This window comes from Protopterus annectens, chromosome 10.part0 (genome assembly GCF_019279795.1).
Source record: "Protopterus annectens isolate FY-2018-M chromosome 10.part0, PAN1.0, whole genome shotgun sequence".
Classification (NCBI taxonomy): domain Eukaryota; kingdom Metazoa; phylum Chordata; order Ceratodontiformes; family Protopteridae; genus Protopterus; species Protopterus annectens.
The window spans coordinates 1689293593-1689317180 of NC_056744.1; the positions used below are offsets into that span (position 1 = coordinate 1689293593).

Genomic DNA, 23588 nt, shown 5'->3' on the forward strand with positions numbered 1-23588 from the left:
TCTGCTATTCACAACATGGCAAGCCAGTACCTAAGGGCATTAGGCCACATTCAACCAGAGCAGTAGCCACCTCAGCAGCCTTCCTCAGGGGAGTACCAACCAAAGACATTTTAGAGGCTGCTACCTGGAGTTCAGTGCACACCTTTACAAAGCACTATCATCTACCACTCTACTCTAAATACAGGGAAGGCTTTGCCACTGCAGTTCTGCAGGGCCTCATAGCCGTTCCTAATGCTATTTAGCTCCAGCCTCCCAACCATAGCTTTGGGATTCAACCCAATTGTAATGACTGCAACAGTGAAACACGAAGAACATAGTACAGTTGTGTACACTTACCATAAATGTAGATGTTCGAGTGTATTCACTGTTGCAGTCCAGGTTACCCACCCGTCACCCCCCTTATTTTTGCTGAAACTTATCTGTACTTCTCTAAACTATACAACCTATGTGATGTATTTGCTTGTAGATGAAGGTAAAATATACTTTGGTGCATGTATGTTTTATTAACATATTTTTAGCCTAACCTTTTGGGGGCACCTGACATTTGGGGTAAGAAAAACTGAAGAAAATGGCATCGGCTGCATCTTCTATGCCCCTGGCGCACTGACATCAGGGAAGAGGCGACAGCAACTGACGCCGGACCAAGACTTTGGAATTCAGGCCGACTGAGGGCTGCCTTGCCAGCAGGATAACCCAATTGTAATGACTGCAACAGTGAATACACTCGAACATCTACATTTATGGTAAGTGTACACAACTGTACTGTTGCCTTTGTTTAGTCACTCGGGCTTCGCTGTCATGACAAATCCGCGCCATCCGTGGGTAAATCCAGCATTACCCACACCCAGGCATGGGTTATTTCTTAAATGAACCATTGTCCAAACTACAGAATTGTGGTTTTCCCTACTTTTGCTTCATCATTGGTGGTGTTTTGTTTTTTGTTTATTCTTTCTTGATCAGCTTATTCCCACAGGGCTAGTATCCTGTTTTTGGGGGAGACCCAGTGTAGTGTTTACACTGCTAACCTCCTCTGCTTTTCTTAGTAAGTTTATTAGGGTGTTTTGTATCCACCTGACGTCCGCCAGCTCTAGCAGAAGCAAACATAAATTTAACTGATAATAACCCTTGATCTGGGCAGACTATTCCTCTTTGAATATATTTTAGACCACAGTTTTGTCTGAGCCCTGCTGCATTGTAATTCTGTGTGCCTCTAGTCTTACCCTGCTGCGTACTGCTGAGTCCTGCACAAATACAGGTAACATTCGACACTGACAAATGAGTATTTTTTGGGTTATCCCTTCCACAACTGTTATTCATATTCTAACCCAGCTGTTCTCATACAACCTCTGTCCTTTGGACCCCATCCAATTTTCCCTCATCATTGGCCATTAAATTAATTTGCCCTACTGTTACACAGCCATTTTATTACTTCCAGCAGTCGGTTTCTGTTATCTTGTTCCTGCTACATCTTGACTGCCATCTTGGGCCATTTCTTATAGATGTATTAAGTAATTTAAGTAATCCTCCATGGTTTATCATCCTCTGATTACTCTGCAGCTGTCTTCTAGTAGCTTCTACAAATATCTCACAGCCCCATGCCTTCTCCAGCTTATCCCTGCTCCTATGTTTTCATTCCTATTCAGCTATGATTCCACTTTTTCTTTTCATCTTTCAAGGCTTCCCTTATTGCTTTCTGTTTTCCTGTTCCCTTAATTAGATCACTCAGTCTTTTTCTAAACATGGTCATTAACTGGAACTCTGCGCCCCCCTATCCCTGACCTTAATGTGTGTAGATGAGAGAGAGAAAGATAGCAGCAAGGGACATTTTTCAACTCCGAAATGAAGGCATTGTTACTTGTATAATTCTGGAAAGGAAATTTGCACTAGTTAATGACTGATTATTTTTACTGTTTTAACTGCACTTCTGGTAACAAATGCCAGTGCTACCCTGTTGTAAAATAGCACAATTTACATTGAATGCATTGCAAGAAAATAACGCAATGTACATTGAAAGCATTACATGAAAACAGCATATTTTACACCAACCGCAGTAAAAGAAAAGATGAACTGCACCGTGTGTCTTTTACAGGCTCCAGAATCCTTTGAGGATGTTGCTGTTACTTTCTCAGCAGAGGAGATGAAGATGTTAACAAAACAAGACAAGGAGCTTCATAAGGAAGTGATGTTAGAGAACTATGAAACCTTAGTTTCAGCAGGTAGGTCTTGTCCCATCTTAAGGAGTGGTCTTTGTTCTGAGAGTTATGAGTACCTTATTAAAATGCTATGCCGGGATGTCTTGTGTGTTTATTTGCTACCTGAGTAAGTGAACCAGTCACTGAGGACCATTTTAGTCATAAATTAAGCCACAAGAAAAAAGCTCATACACAAATAGGAAGTTAATACACAATGTATCCAAATACAGAAATAAAAGGAAAAGCATATCCTGGTGCCTCATTCTACGTTCCTGTCATTTATCTAAATCAAGTAGGTAATTTATAGGCTGCAGTTCAACTAGAATATTTTTAAAGAAAATTTTTATTAATATAACATATTTACAATGTATACACAGAAAGGAAAAAAATTAAACATCACAGAATGTTATACAGCGCTAGGAATACATTGAATCATAAAGGTAATCTTACACAACTAACATGTTAAGAAACTTCATGTATCAGTAGCAACCTTTCAAGGTAATCACAACCACTAAAAGTCTTTGATTTATAGATCTTATTCTGATCACTCCTTTTTCAGTTGTACATAGTATTGCTGTTAAATTTAAACATTCTATATAACAGAGGAACTGAGTTCCAATTTTTTGTAATAACTTTTCTAGCAACTGCAAAAAGTCCCTAGAATATTTTTTGCTGGTGGGAGGAAGCTGATTTACCTGGAGAAAACCTACAAGGATACAGGAGAAGCATACAAGCTACAAGTGTAATATAAACAAAGGAATAAACTCTGGCCCCTGGAACGTTGTAGAAAAAATAGAAACCAGACAATTCGAAAACCTACACATTGAGTTTAGATAAAGACGTCTCTGCACTGTCTCATTGTTCAGATGGCCCTCAGAATACCAACATCTTCCCTCATGATTATGTAGGTTCAGGTGTGGAATCTCCCTGCTATTTGTAATGTCACACTTTGTTTTAGTGGTTTGCAATGGGTAATTGACACTTTTTTTATAATTAAAATCTGTTTTCTTTTACTGTTACCTATTCTTATTTTAGATATCATGCTAGGTTTGGCCATCTGTTCTTATGTTAACCTATAACCCCTTACCCATTGTGCAGTCTCCTTTGAGATACCAGATATTCTCAATATTTTTGTGTGTCTCTCTCATGTCCATGGTCAGTTATGATTAATTGGATATTTCAGATGTAATCTGTTGTCACTGAACTGCAGTTCACACTAGAAATTTATAACTTTGTATACCCATTTTCCACATCTGTATGACCTCAAAGCATAACTCATCTGTGGGCTATAACAAGGTATGTCAGCTCTGTAAGATAAGATTGCCATGAGATGCATATTACAGAGTTATAGAACTAAGTACAGACAGCAGCATTCTGGACTTCAGAGTTTTTACTCTGCTGAATCTAGTAGACGGGGCATATGTCATTCTAAACACAGGCATAATAAGAAATGTTGATGTATTTTTAGATATTATGAATATTTGCTGTTTTTCACATGAATACAACTAGTCATACAGTTTTCAAATTATGATAAAAAGTCTCCTTATGAAAGATACAGATGCAGCTGCCTCATTAATAAACAAAAATGTTTAAAGACTTATTTTGAATGTCACTTTTTTTTTAAATTACAAAAACTGTTTACTAGTATAAGTTGAAGTAAAACACTAATCCCTGCTAGAAGCAAAGAACTTCTTTAAAATGGATTTAATGTAACTGGATATGAATAATACATTCAAAACTGAAATTCTGCTACTCCTGAACAAATTAAACATTTTATGTTATTGTAGTACTTTGTAATTATTTTGTAATCATGCTTAAGTATGGAACTGTGGAAGACTGAGAGAACATGTTTTAATCTTGTTAAATTAAACTAAATGGAACACAGGAGCTCTGTGGAAAAATAACATATATATATTTTTTTAATGTGTAGGTTACAAGATCCCCCCAGAGGCATTGTTAGTGCTACTTAAAGAAGATAACGCTGAACTGCAAGTGAATGACAAGGAGGGGGTAAACAGAACAGAACAAAATAATAAGAATAATTTTAAAGAAAAGCCTGACAGTAAGTAAACAGCTTATTAATGATGTATTTTTATGATATTTTCTACTCTCTTTAAAATACTTTCAGGAAAATGGGAGAAAATATATGTACAGTAAAAGAATAAAGGCAAAAGTCTACAAATATAATGTTAAACTGGGAAAAATGCATATATGTGTGTGTGTGTGTGTGTGTGTGTGTGTGTGTGTGTGTGTGTATATATATATATATATATATATATATATATATATATATATATATATATATAAAATATAGACCGATATGTAGGGGATGAGGATGGATGGATGTGCAGTAGTTTAATTTTTTATATAAATAAACATTCTTAAATTAGTGATGGCTCCAAACTGGGATTTAGTAAATATGGTGGAAAACAAGAGGATATTAATGACAAGATTATTATTTTTTTTAATAATAGCTCATAAAAAATAAATCATACTTTGTGTTGTCTAGTAAGTTGAATTAGCAATGATTTTCATACATATTGGCATACAGACCAGGTTAATTATACATTAGAGGGCAGATTCAATAAACCCTACATGTAAGTGCACTATTTTGTATTTAGCCAGCTGCTCCACACAGTGTGTAGAGTCGCGCAACCACTGTAAACACCGTTGTATGCTAATTACAACATTGGCAGCTGAATTGTATGCTAATGAACCAATCCAAGTGGTGGAGCTATTTGATAACATATAAAGCAACCCTGTAGTCTCAGTGATGGTTTCCCTGCAAATTCCAAAACCTGTGGAATACAGCCATGGAAAGGAGTTTAAACTGAAAGAATGTTAGAGGCTGCTGTTGCTTTAATTTGTGTATTTGGAACAGGATAAACTCTGTGCTGCTGCTAATAATAGACCATGGGCAAGAGTTTTCAATCCCCAGTTAACATCACAATCCATACGAGGTGGAAATTGTAGACTGTACAGTGTAGATACAGACACACTACAGGAATTCTGCAACCTCTGTCATCCTAGACTCAGACAAAGGTCAAACCGAGGGGAACCAATACCAGTGGAGACAAAAGTACATGTACCAGTTAGAAATTACAAGGACCTTTCAGAGAGCAACAGGGAAAATGCTGGGGGTGTCACAGGCATCCGCACCCAGGATCATCCAGTTCCTGAATGCTGTGCTCCAAAATACGAGTCACCACATATATTTTCCCATACTCTTAAGGGGAGGGCCACAATTATTTCATAGTTCTACCCTGTAGCACAATACCCTGAAATACTAGGTGCCTTAGATTCTACACATATAGAAATCAAGGTACCACCTGGGGAACAGGGAAGGCTCTACATAAATAGAAAAGGTTTCCACTCTATTTACTGCCAAGTCATGTGTAATGCTAGTGTAATCCTCTTAAAGGCATATGCTGGAAACCCAGGCAGTTACCATAACTCACATGTCTGGCACACCTCCAACTGTATCAGATGTTTACTAGAGGTGATATCCCACAGGGTCATTTACTGGGGGATACAGGTTATGCACTGCAACCATGGCTGATGATGCCCATCAGAAATGCACACACACCCACTGAAGAATGCAATAATGAGACACATGCTAAAACCAGAAACATCATAAGAGCATGTGTTTAGGCTGCTGAAGTCATGATTCCGCTACCTAGTTACATCTGGGGGAGCCCTACAGTACAGTCCATGTACATGTACTGAAATCTTCACCATCTGTGCCATACTTCACAACATCATCATGAGAACTTCAGCAGGATGAACACAGGGAAGGGGCACACATCCCACCACCAATGGCAAGGTCACCACAGTCGCATGCAGGTGAGGCGTCAGAGGGTGGACCAGCAGCTACAGATGTAGGTGTGCACAATATTCCCTAACCTTGGCTAAGGAGCAATGCATTGAAGCTCACCCACCTAAGGGGCTAAAACCTTCATCCTACACACATACTTATAGTAACATTGATGCCAGGCAGTGCTCACAACCTTTACCCACCCATGTAATGGCTGTGTACTCCTAGAATCAGACAGACTCATCCCTGAACTAAAACTGCAACAACTGCTGGATTTACAAGGTAAATGATGAATGGCAAATCCTTGCATGTTATTACTTGGTAATGTAAGTAAAAGGTGGGTGATTTGTGCAACAATGGCTTTAACGTGACAGCAGAGACTTATGTGAATACATAGGTAGGTACTAGGCTATTGGCCCTAGGGCCTATATAAGCCTAGCCAAACGGTACCCTGGCTTTTGCCACCCAAGAAAATTATTTTCCTGTGCCCCTGTCAAACAGAGCCACAGAAATAAATAATTCCCGGGATGAATTTCCCATCTACCATCCAATCATCAAGTTTTTCTTGAAGAGTGCTAATGAGGACCTTTGTTTGAAATAGGTAGTTTGTTCCAGAGTATGGGAAGTCTCGGGGACAGGAATCTATCCCTCCAGCATGTTCTGTTTATTGTGGTGATAATGTTTAGGTCCCTAGAGTGTGTAGCTCGGAGAGATTGGGATTTCTTTAAGTGGAGCATGTCCAACAGCTCTGTGTTTGACATATCTTTGTATGTTAGGCAGAGATCTCCTCTGAGTAGGCGATATGCGATAGAGTAAAGATGGAGATTTTTGAGACTGTCTACGTAGGGCATCTGTTTGAGGCCGATAAGCCTCTTTGTGATGTATTCCTGCGGCCTTTCCAGTTGTAGATGTCTTGTGACGTACATAACAAAAGGGGCGTTGTAGTCTATAATGGGTCTAATGAGCGATGAGTAGAGGGGTACAATGACCTCATTTTTCCTGGTTGAGAAACTTTTGTGATGAGGTGTGCCACATAGAAGGATTTCCTGACTACTGTGGCGATGTGATTATCAAAGGAGAGACTACTGTCCACCTGTGTCCCAAGGTCTCTTCTCACACTTTCAGTGTTAAGTAGGCTACCGCCTGTGTGGTAGTTCATGGGTGCAGGGTTTTTACCAAAAGAGATGACTATGCATTTTTTGGCATTGAGCTTGAGGCCATGGCTTTGACACCAGGCATCTGTCTCAGGGAGGCTCTTTTGTAGGATGTCCACATCGTTAGGAGATTAAATTATGGATCCTTGTTTGCAGTCATCTACGAACTTTGTTAGCCAAAGACTTTGTGTTAGCCTGTACTTCAGAGAAGTAGATACCAAACAGGAGAGGACCCAGGACTGAATCCTGTGGTACTCCACTTGTCACTGGTCTAAAGTTGGATTTAGTCTGCTACTTTCACAGTGTGGGTGTGTCCTCTATCAAGTAATAGGTCTCAGGCATCAAAGATTCACACATTCAGACATCTCAGAAGGACTGATGGCCACCAAATGTCCTCAGTTTGGCCTCATATTTTTGTACTGGAAGATTGATAGATTAAACGTTATGTGACACATTTCAGTTTCAGACTTCACAACCATCAGATGATTCTAAAATACTGATACAAAACTGTTTTGATTCTATCAATTTTCTAACTTTCTAAGACCAAAGTATGTCAGAGGTACAGTTAGCAAAACAACATCACAAGCACAGGTATACTAAGCACTAAGTTAGCTATGCACCCTGAGCATAGAAACAAATCTTGTGTATCCTTGAATCCAAAGGATAGAAAACAAGCATGTGGCACAGTTATCATCACTTGCACAGGATGTTGTGTGTATGTGGGGGGAAGGGGGGGCAGGAAGCCTTGGCTGAAACAAAAGGTAAGTGAGTATGTATGAGTAAGAAACAGAAACAGGCAGATATCTGGATTAAGTAAAAAATAGCCAGTGAGGCAGAACGAGCTTTCAGCTTCATGGCTGAATCATGTAACAGTTCTGCATGTGTGTCTGTGTGGGTCCTCTAGGTGAAATTGGTGTGAGTTTCTGCATGAACACAGCCAAGCTCTCTGCTAGCTCTGCATCTTGGTATGTTGGACAGATATGAGCCATGCATGGTAGAGGTTGGGAGTTCATCATTGTTGTACCTGACCACGAGATCTGGCTCTGCCAGGAGTTGTACTGGCATGTCCTCTCCCACACTCAAATGCACTGCTGCTACCTAAACATGACTGTTGTCTGCTGGACAAGCTCCCCTCTTGAGGATGACCAGGATCACGACCCTGTGGACTGCCTTGTCTGGGTGTTGACACCTAAACCACTGATGGAGCAGTGAAAGTAGTGCCACGATAGGAGCATGATTGGGCATGGCCACTTTGGCTAACATCAGCTGGTGTAGCTGCCCTACACCCACATGGATACCATTCTCCTTCCAGCAGACGTTCCATAATAAGCATCGCATGTTCCAACATGTCATTGATCTGATTCATTCAATTGGCAACATGGTGGAGGCAGTCACTTATTTTAGCCTGTGCCACATGTGCAACCCTAAGCATTTCTCTTGAAGACCTATTAGAATGTGCTTGCACCTCCATGATGGCCCTGAACATATGTAAGTGACACGGGAATACACACCTAGATCAGGTGGAGAATGGATAGCATACCTCCTTTAAGCACCCCTAACAACCCCCCTAAATGGTACCTCACCCACACTTTGGCTGTAGCTAGAATTAGCATGTACTGAAGCTGCAGTAACCACACTACCCTGATCAAGTGTCTCACCCTCCATGTGTCCAATACCTGAGGGCTGACTGGAATGGGTTGGCACAGGCCTACTGGTTGTGTCGAATGGAATTACAGGGGATGGCTGAATGTCAACTTCAGTGTTAGAGCCCACCTCTGTTTGGCCACCATCATCCTCAGAGTCTGCTGATACTCCTGACATCAGGAGGTAGGAGTTCCATACTTCCACTTCCACGATCACCTGTAATAATAAACAAAAAACACAGGAAAAAAATTAATACCTACACTATTCTAGTCCAATATATACTAACAAGTGAACAGTGGTGCCACTATTTCAGACAGTACAGCAATAGACACAGCAGTCCTGACACCCACATCACAAACTAAATATTTTTTTGAACTGCTCATCAGTACTGACATAGAAATGCTTGGCTTACCATGTGCAGATGATTGCAGGCTCCCTATGATGGATGGTCCTGGAAGAAGTTAAGAAAGGTAAGGACACAATCATCACAATGAACAGTAAATACAGAGGGTTAACACTTTTGGCCCTTTATATGTCTATTAATGATACTGTTAACAAGAACTTGCATGACACATCATCCCCAAACCCATGTGTAATAAAGCAGAATGTGTTGTTAACTGCATCAATCTACAACTATTCTCCCTCAAAAGAAATTTAATGTTTAGCATAACTTAAGTCAATATTTTGCTATACAAGAGATAGGTAACCCTACTGTAAGCTCCTCCTGGGACATACTTGTCCTCCCTGAAACTGCAGCACCAACATCAGTGACATGTTGTTATGCACTTTCCAGTGAGCTGTCTGGAGTCCTGACAGTGGACAGGAAATCTTCATTTGGTGTCTCCTCCGGGCCGATGAAACCATGTTAGTGACCCTATGATACACCTTATCATATGTCCTGCTCTGGCCACCTACTGCATTCACATTAGCCACTATCTGCTGACAAATTTGCATTCTGTCATACATATACCCACATCTCCTCTCAGGCAAAAAGGCAAAATGTCACCTAAATGCTTCCACAATGACTTAATTCTCAGGGTCACTGAAGGGGGGTTTGCGGGGATTGGGATGCCTGGGTGCCACAAAATGCAAAAGAAGGATAATACATAAGAATCGCATAAATAAAAGTCCTGCTTAGCTAGTACTCATAAAAGGTAGTATTTCAGTCTTACCCACTGGAAAAACATAAAATGGCCAAAATATTCAAATATATAAAAAAGGGAATTGTGTCGTTGTAACAAATTATAGTCACACACAAAGAAATGTCAGAACCAAAACAGGGAGAGTAACAATAGCAAATTTTGTTTGTGCCTTCACAGAAATGCAGCTTGACTCTCCTGTCCCCCAAACAGGCAAATGACCCAATTTGCTAACAAACCATCAGTGAACTACTATAAGTGCTATCAAATATACCATCCCTGAAACATGTCTGCACATTTACCACTGAACATTCCATTTTATGCAATTTCCGTTCTTGTCTACCTGTAGCCAGCACTCCCCTAGAGGTGCATGGATCATTTTGGAAGGCTAACATCCCTGTGTTATTGACAATGTGGGACATTTACATGTCAAGTATCTTCTTTTTCTTCTTCTTCTTTTGGCTTTTCCCAGTTAGGGGTCGCCACAGTGGGTCACCTGTCCACTCATTGGCAGTGGAGTTTTACAGTGTCGAGTTGCCAGCCTGGCACCCAACCTTCCACAGAAGGCACAGACACACACGCACGCACTCACACCTAGGGCCAATTTAGAGTGTCCATTACACCTGAAGCATGCCTTTGGGATGTGGGAAGAAACCGGAGCACCCAGAGGAAATACACATGACCACAAGGAGGACATGCAGACTCCGCACAGAAGGCACCCCAGCTGAGGAACGAACTGGAGAACATCTTGCTGTGAGGTGACAATGCTAACCACTGCACCACCGTGGCCGTCCAGAGTATAAGTCGTCTCTGGAACAGGAATCTATCCCTCCAGCATGTCCTGTTTATTGTGGTGACAAGGTTTACGTCCCTAGAGCGTGTAGCTCAGAGAGATTGGGATTTCTTTAGGTGTAGCATGTCCAACAGCTCTGGGTGTGACATAGCTTTATATGTTAGGCAGAGATCACCTCAGAGTAGGCGATATGCTATGGAATAAAGCTGGAGATTTTTGAGGGGGTCAGTATAGGGCATTTGTTTAGGGTGGCCATGGTGGTGCAGCGGTTAGCGTTGCCACCTCACAGCAAGAGGTTGTCCGGTTCGATCCTCGGCTGGGGTGCCTTCTGTGCGAAGTTTGCATGTCCACCCTGTGGTTGCGTGGGTTTTCTCCGGTGCTCCGGTTTCCTCCCAAATCCCAAAGACATGCTGTAGGTAGATTGGACATTCTAAATTGGCCCTAGGCATGAGTGCATGCATGTGTGTGCCTTGTGTGGAAGGTTGGGCGCCGAGCTGGCAATTCGACACTGTAAAACTCCACTGCCAATCATGAGCAGACAAGGTGATCCGCTGTGGTGACCCCTGACCAGGAAAAGCCGAAAGAAGAAGAGTGTAGGGCATTTGTTTGAGTCCAGTAATCCTCTTTGTGAGGTACTTGCTTTTCCAGGTGCTGCAGATGTCTTGTGAGGTACATTCCAAAAGGGGAGTTGTACTGTATAATGGGTCTAATGAGTGTCAAGTAGAGGGGAGCAATGACCTCTTTTTTTCCTGGATGAGAACCCTTTTATGATGAGGTGTGCCATGTAGAAGGACTTCCTGACTATCAAAGGAGAGACTACTGTCCACCTGGGTCCCAAGGTCTCTTATCATGCATTCGGTGTTAAGTAGATTGCTGCCTATGTGGTAGTTCATGTGTACCGAGTTTTTACCAAAGGGGATGACACTGCACTTTTTGGCATTGAGCTTGAGGCCATGGCTCTGACACCAGGCATCTGTCTCAGTGAGGCCCGTCTGTAGGATGTCCACATCATTTGGGGACTTGACTATGGCTACTAGTTTGCAGTCCTCTGCGAACATCATTAGCCAGAGGCCTTCTGTGTTGGCCTGTAATTCAGAGAAGTAGATAACAAACAGGAGCGGTCCCAGGACGGAACCCTGTGATACTCCACTTGTCACTGCTTTGAGGTCAGATTTAGAGTCTGCAACTTTTACAGTGTGGGTTCTGTCAGTGAGCCAGTTAGCAACTCATCTAGTGATGTAGGGATTTATACCTTTGTTTAGTGAGTTTAGCTATAATTCCAGAATGAGGGATGGTGTCGAAAGCCCTGGTGAGGTCAAGATAGGCTGTGTGAACCACCTTACCCTCATCTATGGCTTTGGTGACTGCCTCAAAGAAATCGATCAGGTTCAGTAGGCATGATCTACCTTTCACAAACCCGAACTGGAGGGATCCAGAGTTTGGAGGTTACCAATGTCTTTGTTTATGAGTTCCATGATGATACATTCCATGGCCTTGCAGACCATGCTTGTTAGGCTAATAGGTCGATAGTTCCCAGGATCAGTGATGGCTCCCCCTTTCTGGAGTGGGATAACGGTTGCTGTGTGCCATTCAGTGGGCACAAAGCCTGATGCAAGGCTATTTCTGAACATGGTGCTTAAGTGGGGAGCTAGTTCATTCTGAAGTTCATGTAAAACACAGCCTGGGATGTTATCCGGTCCCACGGATGCTGTGTTTTTGGTTTAGAGAGTGCAGCTTTTACCTGCGTAGTTGTGATTACAGGGACTCTGCATTCTTCCTGTATAGATATGGGCCCTTTAGAGGGGGTGAGATGGGGGTAAAGTTAGCACTGAACCTATCTGCCAGGATATTTGCAATATCGGTTCTGTAATTTTCATGCCTTTGTGCTGTAGCTCAGAGCAGATCTGGGTGTCACCATTGAGATTCTTGACATAGCTATAGAATGCTTTGTGGTTGTCCTTGGAATTAATGGTGATTTTGTTTTCGTAGCTAGCTTTGGAGGATCTTATAAGGGATCTCAGCTTCTTACTGAGGCTGACCAGGGAGCTCCTCCACTCATGTGATTTTACTCTCTTTTGCAACAGTTTCTTCCTTCTTTTGTACAGTTTGTTTATGGCAGGGGACCACCAGATTGGCTTTCTTTTTTTAGGATACCGTCTGGGTTCTGTTTGAGATAGCACGATCCATGCACTCGTGTAAGTGCTTGTAGCGTGCATTTGTGTAGTATTCAGCAGTTGTAACTGTATTGTCCATCTGCATGGGTGTCATAAAGTTCACCACTTATGTCTTAAGAAGCATGAAGTTGGCTTTGGAGAAATTTTTTACTGTGGTTTCCTTAATGGGGGGGTGGGGGTCGGGATGTGGATGTCAAGGGTGATTAGCTGTGAACTCATTACAATTTCTGAATCTGAAATACTTGATTCCGTGTAGCAGCTATAAGAGTAATGCAGGTACTCCCTCAGTGTTTGTTACTAATGGATTACAACTAGGAATGATTATTGGTAGGGAGAAGGAAAACACAACAGCAATTCAGACTCCCTAATCTCCACTGGATGTGAAAAAATATATTGAGCTCTGCTTACTACTTCTTACTGCTTGCTCTTGCTGTGGGATTTAAAGTCTTCTTAAGACACTCAGTCTTGCTGGCTGGAATCAAAGTCTGGTTATAATTGCATTCACAGTCTGTTGCATGCAGAAACTTGCAGAATATACACTGATGAGAGAATATACTTTGCAGCATCAACTTTAGAGAGCAGTAACCAATAACTTTTATAATAAACCAAACTGGACAAACGTTACAGCTTAAAAGTACTGTTCCAGCTTTACTTCTCATATAGTACAGATGATGTGAGAGATATACCATTTACCTCAGGACTTGTGTCCTTACCATACCTCTAACATAACTAGATTTACTACAGACTTTTTATACATATTTTAGTTAAACACACACCCTCTAGGTTTTGGAAAGATACTGCCTTGATGACACAAATGCTAACACATCTGTTCTTGTCCAAATGATGATAAGTAAACTGTCTTCAAGAAAATGCCTTGTGGATTCCGTAAATGCTGATAAGTAAACTGTCTTCAAGAAAATGCCTTGTGGATTCTGTAAATGCTGATAAGTAAACTGTCTTCAAGGAAACGCCTTGTGGATTAGAAAAGCACATTTTTAAACTTTCTTAGAAAAGCATGTCCTGTTGTCCAGTGAAAGCAGATTACATTCTTGTCATGTCTGTAAGAAGTTCAGCTTTCTTGATGTGTGTGTAATACACTCATAAGCAAGTTCCTTATTTTTTTAAGCCACAGTCATTTAGTATGGTTGCTGATCACATATTACTAAACTCTGTTTCTGTACTTAAGCAAACTTTTTCTTTCAGCATATTTACAACAGAATTATTTTCAGCCTCATATTCATAATATCTAACAATTCCCTCTGTTTTTAAACATACTCAAAACATTTTATACTGATATGTATTTTTTGATCACATTATATAGTCTTTTGATACAACAAATCAAAATGCAATTTTACATAGTTAATACAATTATATTAAAGTATTACTACCAAAACTGAATGTATTTAACAACTTTTTCTTTTGCAGACCATTCTGTGAAAATATTTTATCAGTTATGAGCTGTGTCTGCTTTAGTTTAACTTGATTAATTTATTATTTTGTAATTACAGAATATAATTTATGACTTAGAACTGTTTCATTAACTCTTTGCAACTTGTTGAATTAACTATAAGAGACAAGAACCATGTGCTACTGCAAGCATTTATACATTGTGGTCATGTCTTTGAAATGCCCATTAACATCTTGGTGAAGTACTGAACTGGGCTTGGATAATAAATATTTGAAAGCAATTATTTTACTTGGGTAAAACCAGTGATATTACAACTTGACAAATTACTTTTAAACTTATTACAATGTATTCTGTACAGTATGTATTTACACAGACTGTTTGCTATTCATGCATTTCAATCTAGCAGCTATTCTGAACCCAATTTTTTTAAACATGTTTTTTCACACATATTCATTGCTAGACATTAATTTAATTTGTACTGAATTCTTCTGTATTTGTACATACAAAGACTATAAAGTAAATTTAGTCTAATCTTACAAATTTAATAGCATTAATATTGCCAAAAACATATTGAAATAGTGACCAATCTTGTTCAATTTTTTTACATATCTTTACTCTCTCTTGTATAGCTGTTATCAATTTTAAGTCATCTCTTTTTTTTTAAACCATCTCTTGTATAACTTTACAGTTTAACAGGTTGTAAATACAATTTAATACTATGATAGCTATTAGCTTGTAAAATATCTTATCCTGTCAGGTTTAATCCAGTTTACCAGTATGTCTAATGCACTAATACTTGTTTTTTCCTTCCCCCCCTAAAAGAGTATTGTTAAGAAGGAACTTCTGCTCTTAGCTTTATTTCAGACCCTTTTGCAACACATACTGCTCACACAGTATGTAAAACTGATAAAGTACCCCTCCCCCTGTAGTACTGCAGTATTGTATATCTGCTTTATACTGTGAGAATAGAATGTATGTCAGCCCAACACTTTGGTTATACATTTATTTTATTAGGTTACCAAACTATAGACTTTTGTCTCATCTTTGCTGTTGCTTTTGCTGTCTACTTCTACTAGTAGTAGTTATTTGTACCCTCCTGTATACTTTATTTGAACTGTATGTAACCCATCTGTTGGCTATACTTGATGTAACTAAGGTTTTTTATTTTTATCAGTGACATATATGCACAATTGTGATGTTTTATTATAATTACCAAATAGTGTTGCATGTGAACATTTTAACAATTATGTTTTAAATAATAAGTTTTTAGAAAAACTCAAGCCACTTGTCTAGCAGTCTTGTTTCTTATCTTATCTTTTCAACATTTCCTGTAACTATTCATCCAGTTTAGGAAGGTCTGAGCTCACATTTCAGTTAACCCTTTTTAGCATTTTTCCTTTAATCATATATATGTTTTAACTTTTGATTTCAATATTTTTATTTATTTATTTAACTGTTCTGACATTCATTTTACAAAGACTGTTTGACTAATACCATCCGTGATTTTATTTCTTTTTAAAATTCAGAACTTTAACTGTTTGTTGTGGTGTTACTATACAATTATAAAAAAAATGTAAAAAAATAAATAGATATTAGCTTAACAAACACATTTATATATTTACATTATTTATATTTGCTGTTGTCTGCCTGTTATTCTTGTGCGTTGTATAAAAAGAAAATACATGCATGTCAGTCTTGTGACTTTAAATCATTACTCTTATTAACTATTTTTATTTAATTTTTATATACAAGAACTGTTTTGTTTACCTTTTGACTATGCTATGAGAATGTCAGTCATATGCTCTACTTTATTGTAGTACTGATAAATATATTGCTTTAATTGAATGGAAGTTTTAAACATTTGAGAATGATTTGTCAGATCCTATCATCCTACCATGTAAGCTTAACCATTTTCAAAACACAAACATGTTATAAAATATATTTCTTTTGCACAGATCAGCTGTAGTTTCCTACTCTTTCCCAATGTATGTAGGAAGTCCGTCTCTGTCAGTTCAGCTAATCTATTTTCTTCATCTTGTAACTGTTTAAGAGTCTCCTCATGGTCTGCCTGATATTTCTCAGGAACCTGTTCTGCTGAATCTGAAACTCCTATGCACTTTTGAAAAAATGTTTGTATAACTTGTCTAAACTTCCTGAGCTCATTGTGTCTCTTTTTTAGAAGTTTACTGCATTTTGTTGTAACAAAATGTACTAAGGGTTCTATCAGTAACTGATTTGACTCACATGTGGTGACATGACATAACTGTTCAACATCTGAATATAATAAAAACACTTTACCCTTAGTTAATTCTTTATCATGAACAGATCTGTCTTCACAGTCTATTGTTTTATGACATAATACACAAAATGCAATTTTTGTTGAATCACACAATAAACATTTGTCATATTTCACATGGTTTTCTTTGAGATACCAGTTAAATATTGTAATACATTTGCATAATGCCTATCAACCTGCCCTACTAAGGTTTTACATTTACTAATATGCTGTGTATACCAACATTGCAATTTTTTACATTTGCTTGAATTATGCATGAAAATATCCATACTGTCTAATTAAACATCCAAACTGTCTAAAAATATACAAACTGTCTAAGAAATATACAAACTATGTAAGAATATACAAACTGTTTAACATCATCCACACTAAATATGTGACAGAAAAAAGTCTTACCAGTTAGCAAGAAAACAGGTGATCAGGCTATTGTTGCTGATGGTTAGAAATTTTTCAGAGTCACTTGAGAAGCTGGTGAAGCACAACAGGCAGTGGACTGTTGGGCTAGTGGATATCCCCCTTTTCTTTAGTGAAATTATGGCACTGCGACTGGAACTTCTGTCTCACTCCGGATGTAGACATCTAAAAAACATTACTACTGCAAGCTGCATAAACTGGAATACTTCTGTTCAGAATTGACACATACGTACAAATGTTAGTTACTGCAATTTAACTGAAGTAACCCTCTGCAGGGCTTACCATCACTCCCCCTGTGGTTGAATGCAGAGTGTAGGTTCAGATGCAGGCTAGCTTGCCATTGAAAAATATTATATGGCGCTAGACACTCAGCTGCCTCGCCATTGAAAAAATATATTCAGCTCTGCTTACTACTTCTTACTGCTTGCTCTTGCTGTGGGATTTAAAGTCTTCTTAAGACACTCAGTCTTGCTGGCTGGAATCAAAGTCTGGTTATAATTGCATTCACAGTCTGTTGCATACAGAAACTTGCAGAATATACACTGATGAGAGAATATACTTTGCAGCATCAACTTTAGAGAGTAGTAACCAATAACTTTTATAATAAACCAAACTGGACAAACGTTGCAGCTTGAAAGTACTGTTCCAACTTTACTTCTCATATAGTACAGATGATGTGAGAGATATACCATTTACCTCAGGACTTGTGTCCTTACCATACCTCTAACATAACTAGATTTAATACAGACTTTTTATACATATTTTAGTTAAACACACACCCTCTAGGTTTTGGAAAGATACTGCCTTGATGACACAAATGCTAACACATCTGTTCTTGTCCAAATGATGATAAGTAAACTGTCTTCAAGAAAATGCCTTGTGGATTCTGATAAGTAAACTGTCTTCAAGAAAATGCCTTGTGGATTCTGTAAATGCTGATAAGTAAACTGTCTTCAAGGAAACGCCTTGTAGATTAGAAAAGCACATTTTTAAACTTTCTTAGAAAAGCATGTCCTGTTGTCCAGTGAAAGCAGATTACATTCTTGTCATGTCTGTAAGAAGTTCAGCTTTCCTGATGTGTGTGTGTGTAATACACTCATAAGCAAGTTCCTTATTTTTTTAAGCCACAGTCATTTAGTATGGTTGCTGATCACATATTACTAAACTCTGTTTCTGTATTTAAGCAAACTTTTTCTTTCAGCATATTTACAACAGAATTAATTTCAGCCTCATATTCATAATATCTAACAGGATGTGTTAGCCAGGTTAGACTTACAAAGTGTAGAAGTAATTATGCCAAGGTTTTAAATGTAAGTAAGCAGCACACATTTCACAGTTTCTTTTCAGTAACATCCAACATCCCCTTCATTTCTCGACAACTATATATTATTGCCATTTAATATCCTCACACATTTTAAGGACAATTATACAGAATGCCTTACAGACTGGTCAGATAAGACACGAATGAACAACAAATACAGGGAGATAAGACAGAGCTACATTTGTGCAAACAGTAGTCATAAATGGTTGTGTGATCACTCAGTGTACTGCATTTGAAATTAATAAATGTACAAACAGCTGTTATATGTTTTGTTAGTACTGCGGATGATGTTGCATTTGGTTATATGAATAATGATTATTAATAAATGTACAAACAAGTGTCACATGTTTTGTTAGTACTGTGAATGATGTTGCGTTTGGTTATATGAATAATGATTATTAAATGTACAAACAGCTGTTATATGCTTTGTTAGTACTGTGGATGATGTTGCATTTGGTTATATGAATAATGAATGTTAAGTTGTCAATCTCGCCTTCATTCTTGCTGGATGGGTTCGGAGCCGATCCTCGGCTCCGACTCAGCACTTGCTTTAGCTTGAGAACTCCTTTTACCAGCTCGAGGCAACCCTATATCCCATGATGCAAGGTGGAACTACCTCAGATCTCGTTTGCCGCTTAGCAAAAGAGGTCTCCTTTGCCAGCTGAGGTAAGTTGATTTTGTCAAAGAAAAGCTTAGTCAGGGATTTATTTCTCCTTTATTCCCCTTTTTTATAGTGTGTAGCGTTTCTACATCCCACCCTATTTCCCTTATAGTTAAAAAGTTTTAAATTCTTTTTATAATTGTAAAAGAGTTTAAGTTAGGCCTAGACCCCATTGCTTAATCCCTACCTGTGTGTCTGTGTGTTGGGGGATTAATTGTGTGATTGTTGGGGTGTGTGTGACTTTCTTCCTCTAGGATTATGTCTAAGGAAGGCAAGGTCTCAGGCTTCAAGAAGTGTGACTCGTGCTGTCAGAAAATGTCTCTGACAGACGGTCACACTTCTTGTGTTTACTGCCTGGGGCCTTTGCACCTGCAGGACTCCTGTGCTTTGTGTCACTCTTTTAGCCAGAGAGTCCTGCAGGAAAGGAGGAATAAATTGATCCTCCGTGGCTTACTTAAGCCAGAAGGTTCTCCCTCTAAAACAGGGTCCAGTAAACCTTCTAAGCCTCCGTAGGTTCAGGTACAGTATCTAAGCCTCCTCCGGTGGCTCCGGCTCCATCAGAGCCGAGCTCGGCTCCGGCTGGAGCCGATCTTTCTGCTTCGAAAGTAGTGAGTTCGGCACCGATTGGTTCCGACACCCTATCTACTGTGGCCTTGTCGGCTCCGGCTGGAGCCGACACCTTATCCAGCATCGGAGCCGAGAAACTTTCGGCTCCATCTGGAATTCAGGGGACTTCGGCTCCGATGACTTCGTCCCGAAAGAGATCTCGGTCCCCTTCGTTGGAGAGTATCCACTCGGCTCCGAGGTCTCCTCTTTTGTCAGAGCGGAGCCATCGGAGCCGATCTTCGAGATCTTCCAGGCTGTCTGACCATGACTTAGAGAGGGTGGTAAGCAGGCTGTTAAAGTCACAGGCACTGGCCCAAATGCTCCATAGCCCGTCTCAGCAGACTTCGGCTATTGCTTCACCCCTTGAACTTCCTCCTCCGACTCCCCTCCAGAGTTCGGAGCCGGAGCTTCTCGGGACAGCGACTGTTTCGGCGCCGGAGCCGATACATCCTTCGGCTCCATCGTCTTCGGCTCCGATCTCCTCCTTGAGACCTTCCTTGGAGGGATCCGGTCGTCGAGTTTCCCTGGTCGGCTCCGAGGGGGCTAGTGGCATCGGACCCTTGTCCGACCCCGCTCTCCCTCTCGGGGCTTCGGCTTTGAGCTCGGCACCGACATCGGCCTCGGAGCCTTTCCTCTCAGTGGAGCCGGGAATTCCTGTCTCCTCGGAACGGGGATATTCCGGTCTCCCGGGGAGGGGAGCCTTTGAGGTGATGAGGAGTGTCCTGGCTCCTGAGCCAGGTCAACGGTCCATCCCTCTAGCTCCTCCCTCTTCGGTGCCTGTAGACACCTCTTGCCAGCCTCTTGCTCTCAGGCCCAGGGATCCATCGCCCCAGGTTTCCCCATTGGGAATTTCCTCCTCTTCCGAAGTTTCTCCTGATCCTGCAGGTGAACCCCCTCGGAAGAGGACGTATAAGAGGAAACACACAGACTCCCCTGAGTCTACTATATCTGATACCGACTTAGATGAGTCGGAGGGTTCCCCATGATCCCCCTCTGAGGATGTCTCCTTTTCAGACATCCTTGAGCTCCTCAAACAGAGGGGGAATTGGCCATCCATTGATCCCTCCGAGGATGAGTCTGTATACATGGAGGCTTTTGGATCCCAACCCTCCACCTCCTGGGTGTCTCCGCCTTTCGACCTACTTATGCAGGTAGTGGCTCGGAAGGCGTGGGCTGCTCCAGATTCTGTGGAACCTGTCCCCAGGAGACCATCCAAGTTTATTACGGCCCCTACGGACAAACAGTTTCTTTCCAAGGGCGTCTCTGTGGATGCTATGGTGGTGGCCACTAAGAAGGAACTTGCGGATCCTTCAGTACCTGTCCATCCTCCTAACAAGGATTCTAGGACCATGGACAGGTATGGAAAGTGGATGTTTTCTTCAGCGACCTTTGCTATGCGTTCGCTGAACTACCTTTGTCACTTCACCAGGCTTCAAAGAGATATTCTCAAGGAACTAGGTGAAGTGGTCCAGGATCCTTCTGCTGCTGGGGCTCAAGAAAAGATTGCCTCACAGCTAGCAATCCTGAATTCCTTATCTAACTCCTCCATGCGGCTCATATCCTATGCTGTCGATGGAGCGAGCAGGGCCGCAGGCACAGGAGTGGCTCTTAGACGTCAAGCCTGGATGCGGCTTTGTAATTTTGCGGACCCCTTTAAGGCGTCCTTCACGAATACCCCCTTTGATGGTTCAGCTTTGTTCGGACCTCAGGTGAAGGATACTTTGACCAGGTGTGAGCAGGACGGTAAAACTCTTTCTGCCGTTGGAGTCCATTTTTCCACCCCTTCTAGACCATATCCCAAGGGTCAGAAGGGAGGGAAGATGTGGTTCCGCAAAGCCCAAGGAGCTACACCGGACACACGTGGTCAGTTTACCCCCAGAGGCAGAGGGGGTAACAATAATAGACGCCACCCTAGAGGCAGGGGGGGTCCTCAGAACCAGGGCAACAGGGAGTCTCTTCCTGAGAAGCCCTTTCAGCACCCCTGAGGTGTTGCCCGACTGTCCACCCTTGGAGGCAGTCGGGGGAAGGATTTCACTGTACCCAGTAGCCTGGCATTCCCTCTCACAAGATATGTGGGTACAGTCGATCATATCCGAGGGTTACAAAATCCCCTTCGAAAGGTATCCCATACCTCAACAATCCCTTCCAGACATCTCACCCGGTCAAAGGGATTTGGCAGAACAGGAGGTTTCAAAGCTCCTAGGAAAAAGAGCTGTCCAGACTGTTCCGGCAGACCAAGTAGGATCCGGCGTCTACTCGAGATTCTTTTTGGTCCCCAAAAGGACGGGAGATTGGAGACCAATTTTAGACCTGAGCAATCTAAACAGATTTGTCAAGAAGGCAAGATTCCGGATGGTCACGCTTCAGTCCATTCTGCCCTTTCTGGGCAAGGACAACTGGATGTGCTCTATAGACCTTCAGGACGCGTACTATCACATAAAGATTCACAGGTGCTCCAGAAGGTTTCTCCGCTTTCGGCTAGAGACCAGTCATTACCAATTCAGAGCCCTGCCCTTTGGCCTCACTTCAGCCCCCAGAGTGTTTACCAAATGCATGGCAGTGGTCACAGCTCATCTGAGACGTCAAGGATTCCAGGTGTTTCCTTATTTGGACGACTGGCTCCTCTCCACCACCACCAAGTGTCAACTTCTTCAGACCAGAGACTACACTCTGCAGCTTTGCAGGAGTTTGGGAATTTCAGTAAATTTCGAAAAATCTTCTCTGCAGCCTTGCCAATCTATCACCTTTATAGGCGCAGAATTAAACACCGTCAAAATGTTAGCCAGACTAACAGATCAAAGAATTCTGGACATCCAAAAATTTGTTCGGATTCTATTGCAGAGCAGCAAGGTCAAAGCAAGATTGATACTAAAGGTTCTAGGTCTTATGGCTGCGGCCATTGTTCTTCTACCACTAGCTCGCTTCCACATGTGTCTTCTGCAGTGGATGTTATTCACTCAGTGGTCGTACCACAGTCTTCCGATGAGGCACGAAATCTTAGTCACACAATTGTGCAGAACTCATCTGAACTGGTGGATATCTTCCCCTCTTCTTCATCAAGGCCGACCCTTTGTTCTCCCTCCTCCAGTTGCCACAGTTACTACGGATGCCTCTCTGATCGGGTGGGGGGGGGCATTATCAGGGCAGGATGGTCCACGGGATGTGGCAACCCATAGAATACCATCTGCACATCAATGTCCTGGAGATGAGAGCGGTGCTTTTAACGTTGCAAGCCCTCAACGACTTTCTTCCCACGGGGACTATTGCAGTACAAACGGACAACATGTCCGTGGTCTGGTACATCAACAAGCAGGGCGGGACCAGATCCTATCCGTTGTGTCGAGAAGCTCTCAGACTTTGGCAATGGGCAATCTCCTCTCATCGGTTTCTGATAGCAACGCACATCCCCGGCAGGTCCAACCTCTTGGCGGACAGGCTGAGCAGATCCATTCTGATGCCTCACGAGTGGTCTCTCAATCAATCTGTAGTGGATCGGATTTTTCTGAAGTGGGGCACACCTTGTTGCGATCTTTTTGCTACACCTCAAAACAACAAGTGCCCCGATTTTTTCACCCTCTTTCCCCTACCAGGCCAACCCCTGAGAGACTCTCTAACCCAGGATTGGCCCCAGGGATTCCACAAGTCATTCAGAAAGCCACCGTTTTGAGGGCCAAGTTGATTCTCATTGCCCCTTACTGGCCTCGACAAATTTGATTTCCGTCTCTGCATCGTCACCTCCTGGTGCAGCCCTGGCATCTGGACCCAGTTCCGGATCTATTGATCCACCAGTCGGGTCAGCAGCACCGGGCCATTCATTCTCTCAACCTCAATGCTTGGTTGCTCCACTTCCTTCCCTAGCCAGGCTTCCGATGATCTCTGATTCTGTCAGGGACATCTTAGTGTCTTCTTTAAAGTCGTCCACCAGAACTGTTTATGCTAGCAAGTGGCGACGTTTTTCTATTTGGGCAAATT

The 23588-nt window shown here is 41.4% G+C and overlaps 2 protein-coding genes across 2 annotated transcripts in view; both read left to right on the plus strand.

The window, feature by feature from the left end:
- Positions 1 to 23588, plus strand: part of LOC122814430 (zinc finger imprinted 2-like) — a 1129715-nt gene that overhangs the window by 197266 nt on the left and 908861 nt on the right. The window lies entirely within an intron of this gene.
- The window catches only part of LOC122813903 (zinc finger protein 436-like), a 923997-nt gene that overhangs the window by 134481 nt on the left and 765928 nt on the right, over positions 1 to 23588 (plus strand). Inside the window, exons 4-5 of the mRNA XM_044086450.1 lie at positions 2090 to 2216; positions 4123 to 4254. Coding sequence (XP_043942385.1) covers positions 2090 to 2216; positions 4123 to 4254 — 259 coding nt within the window. The remainder of the gene's footprint in view (positions 1 to 2089; positions 2217 to 4122; positions 4255 to 23588) is intronic.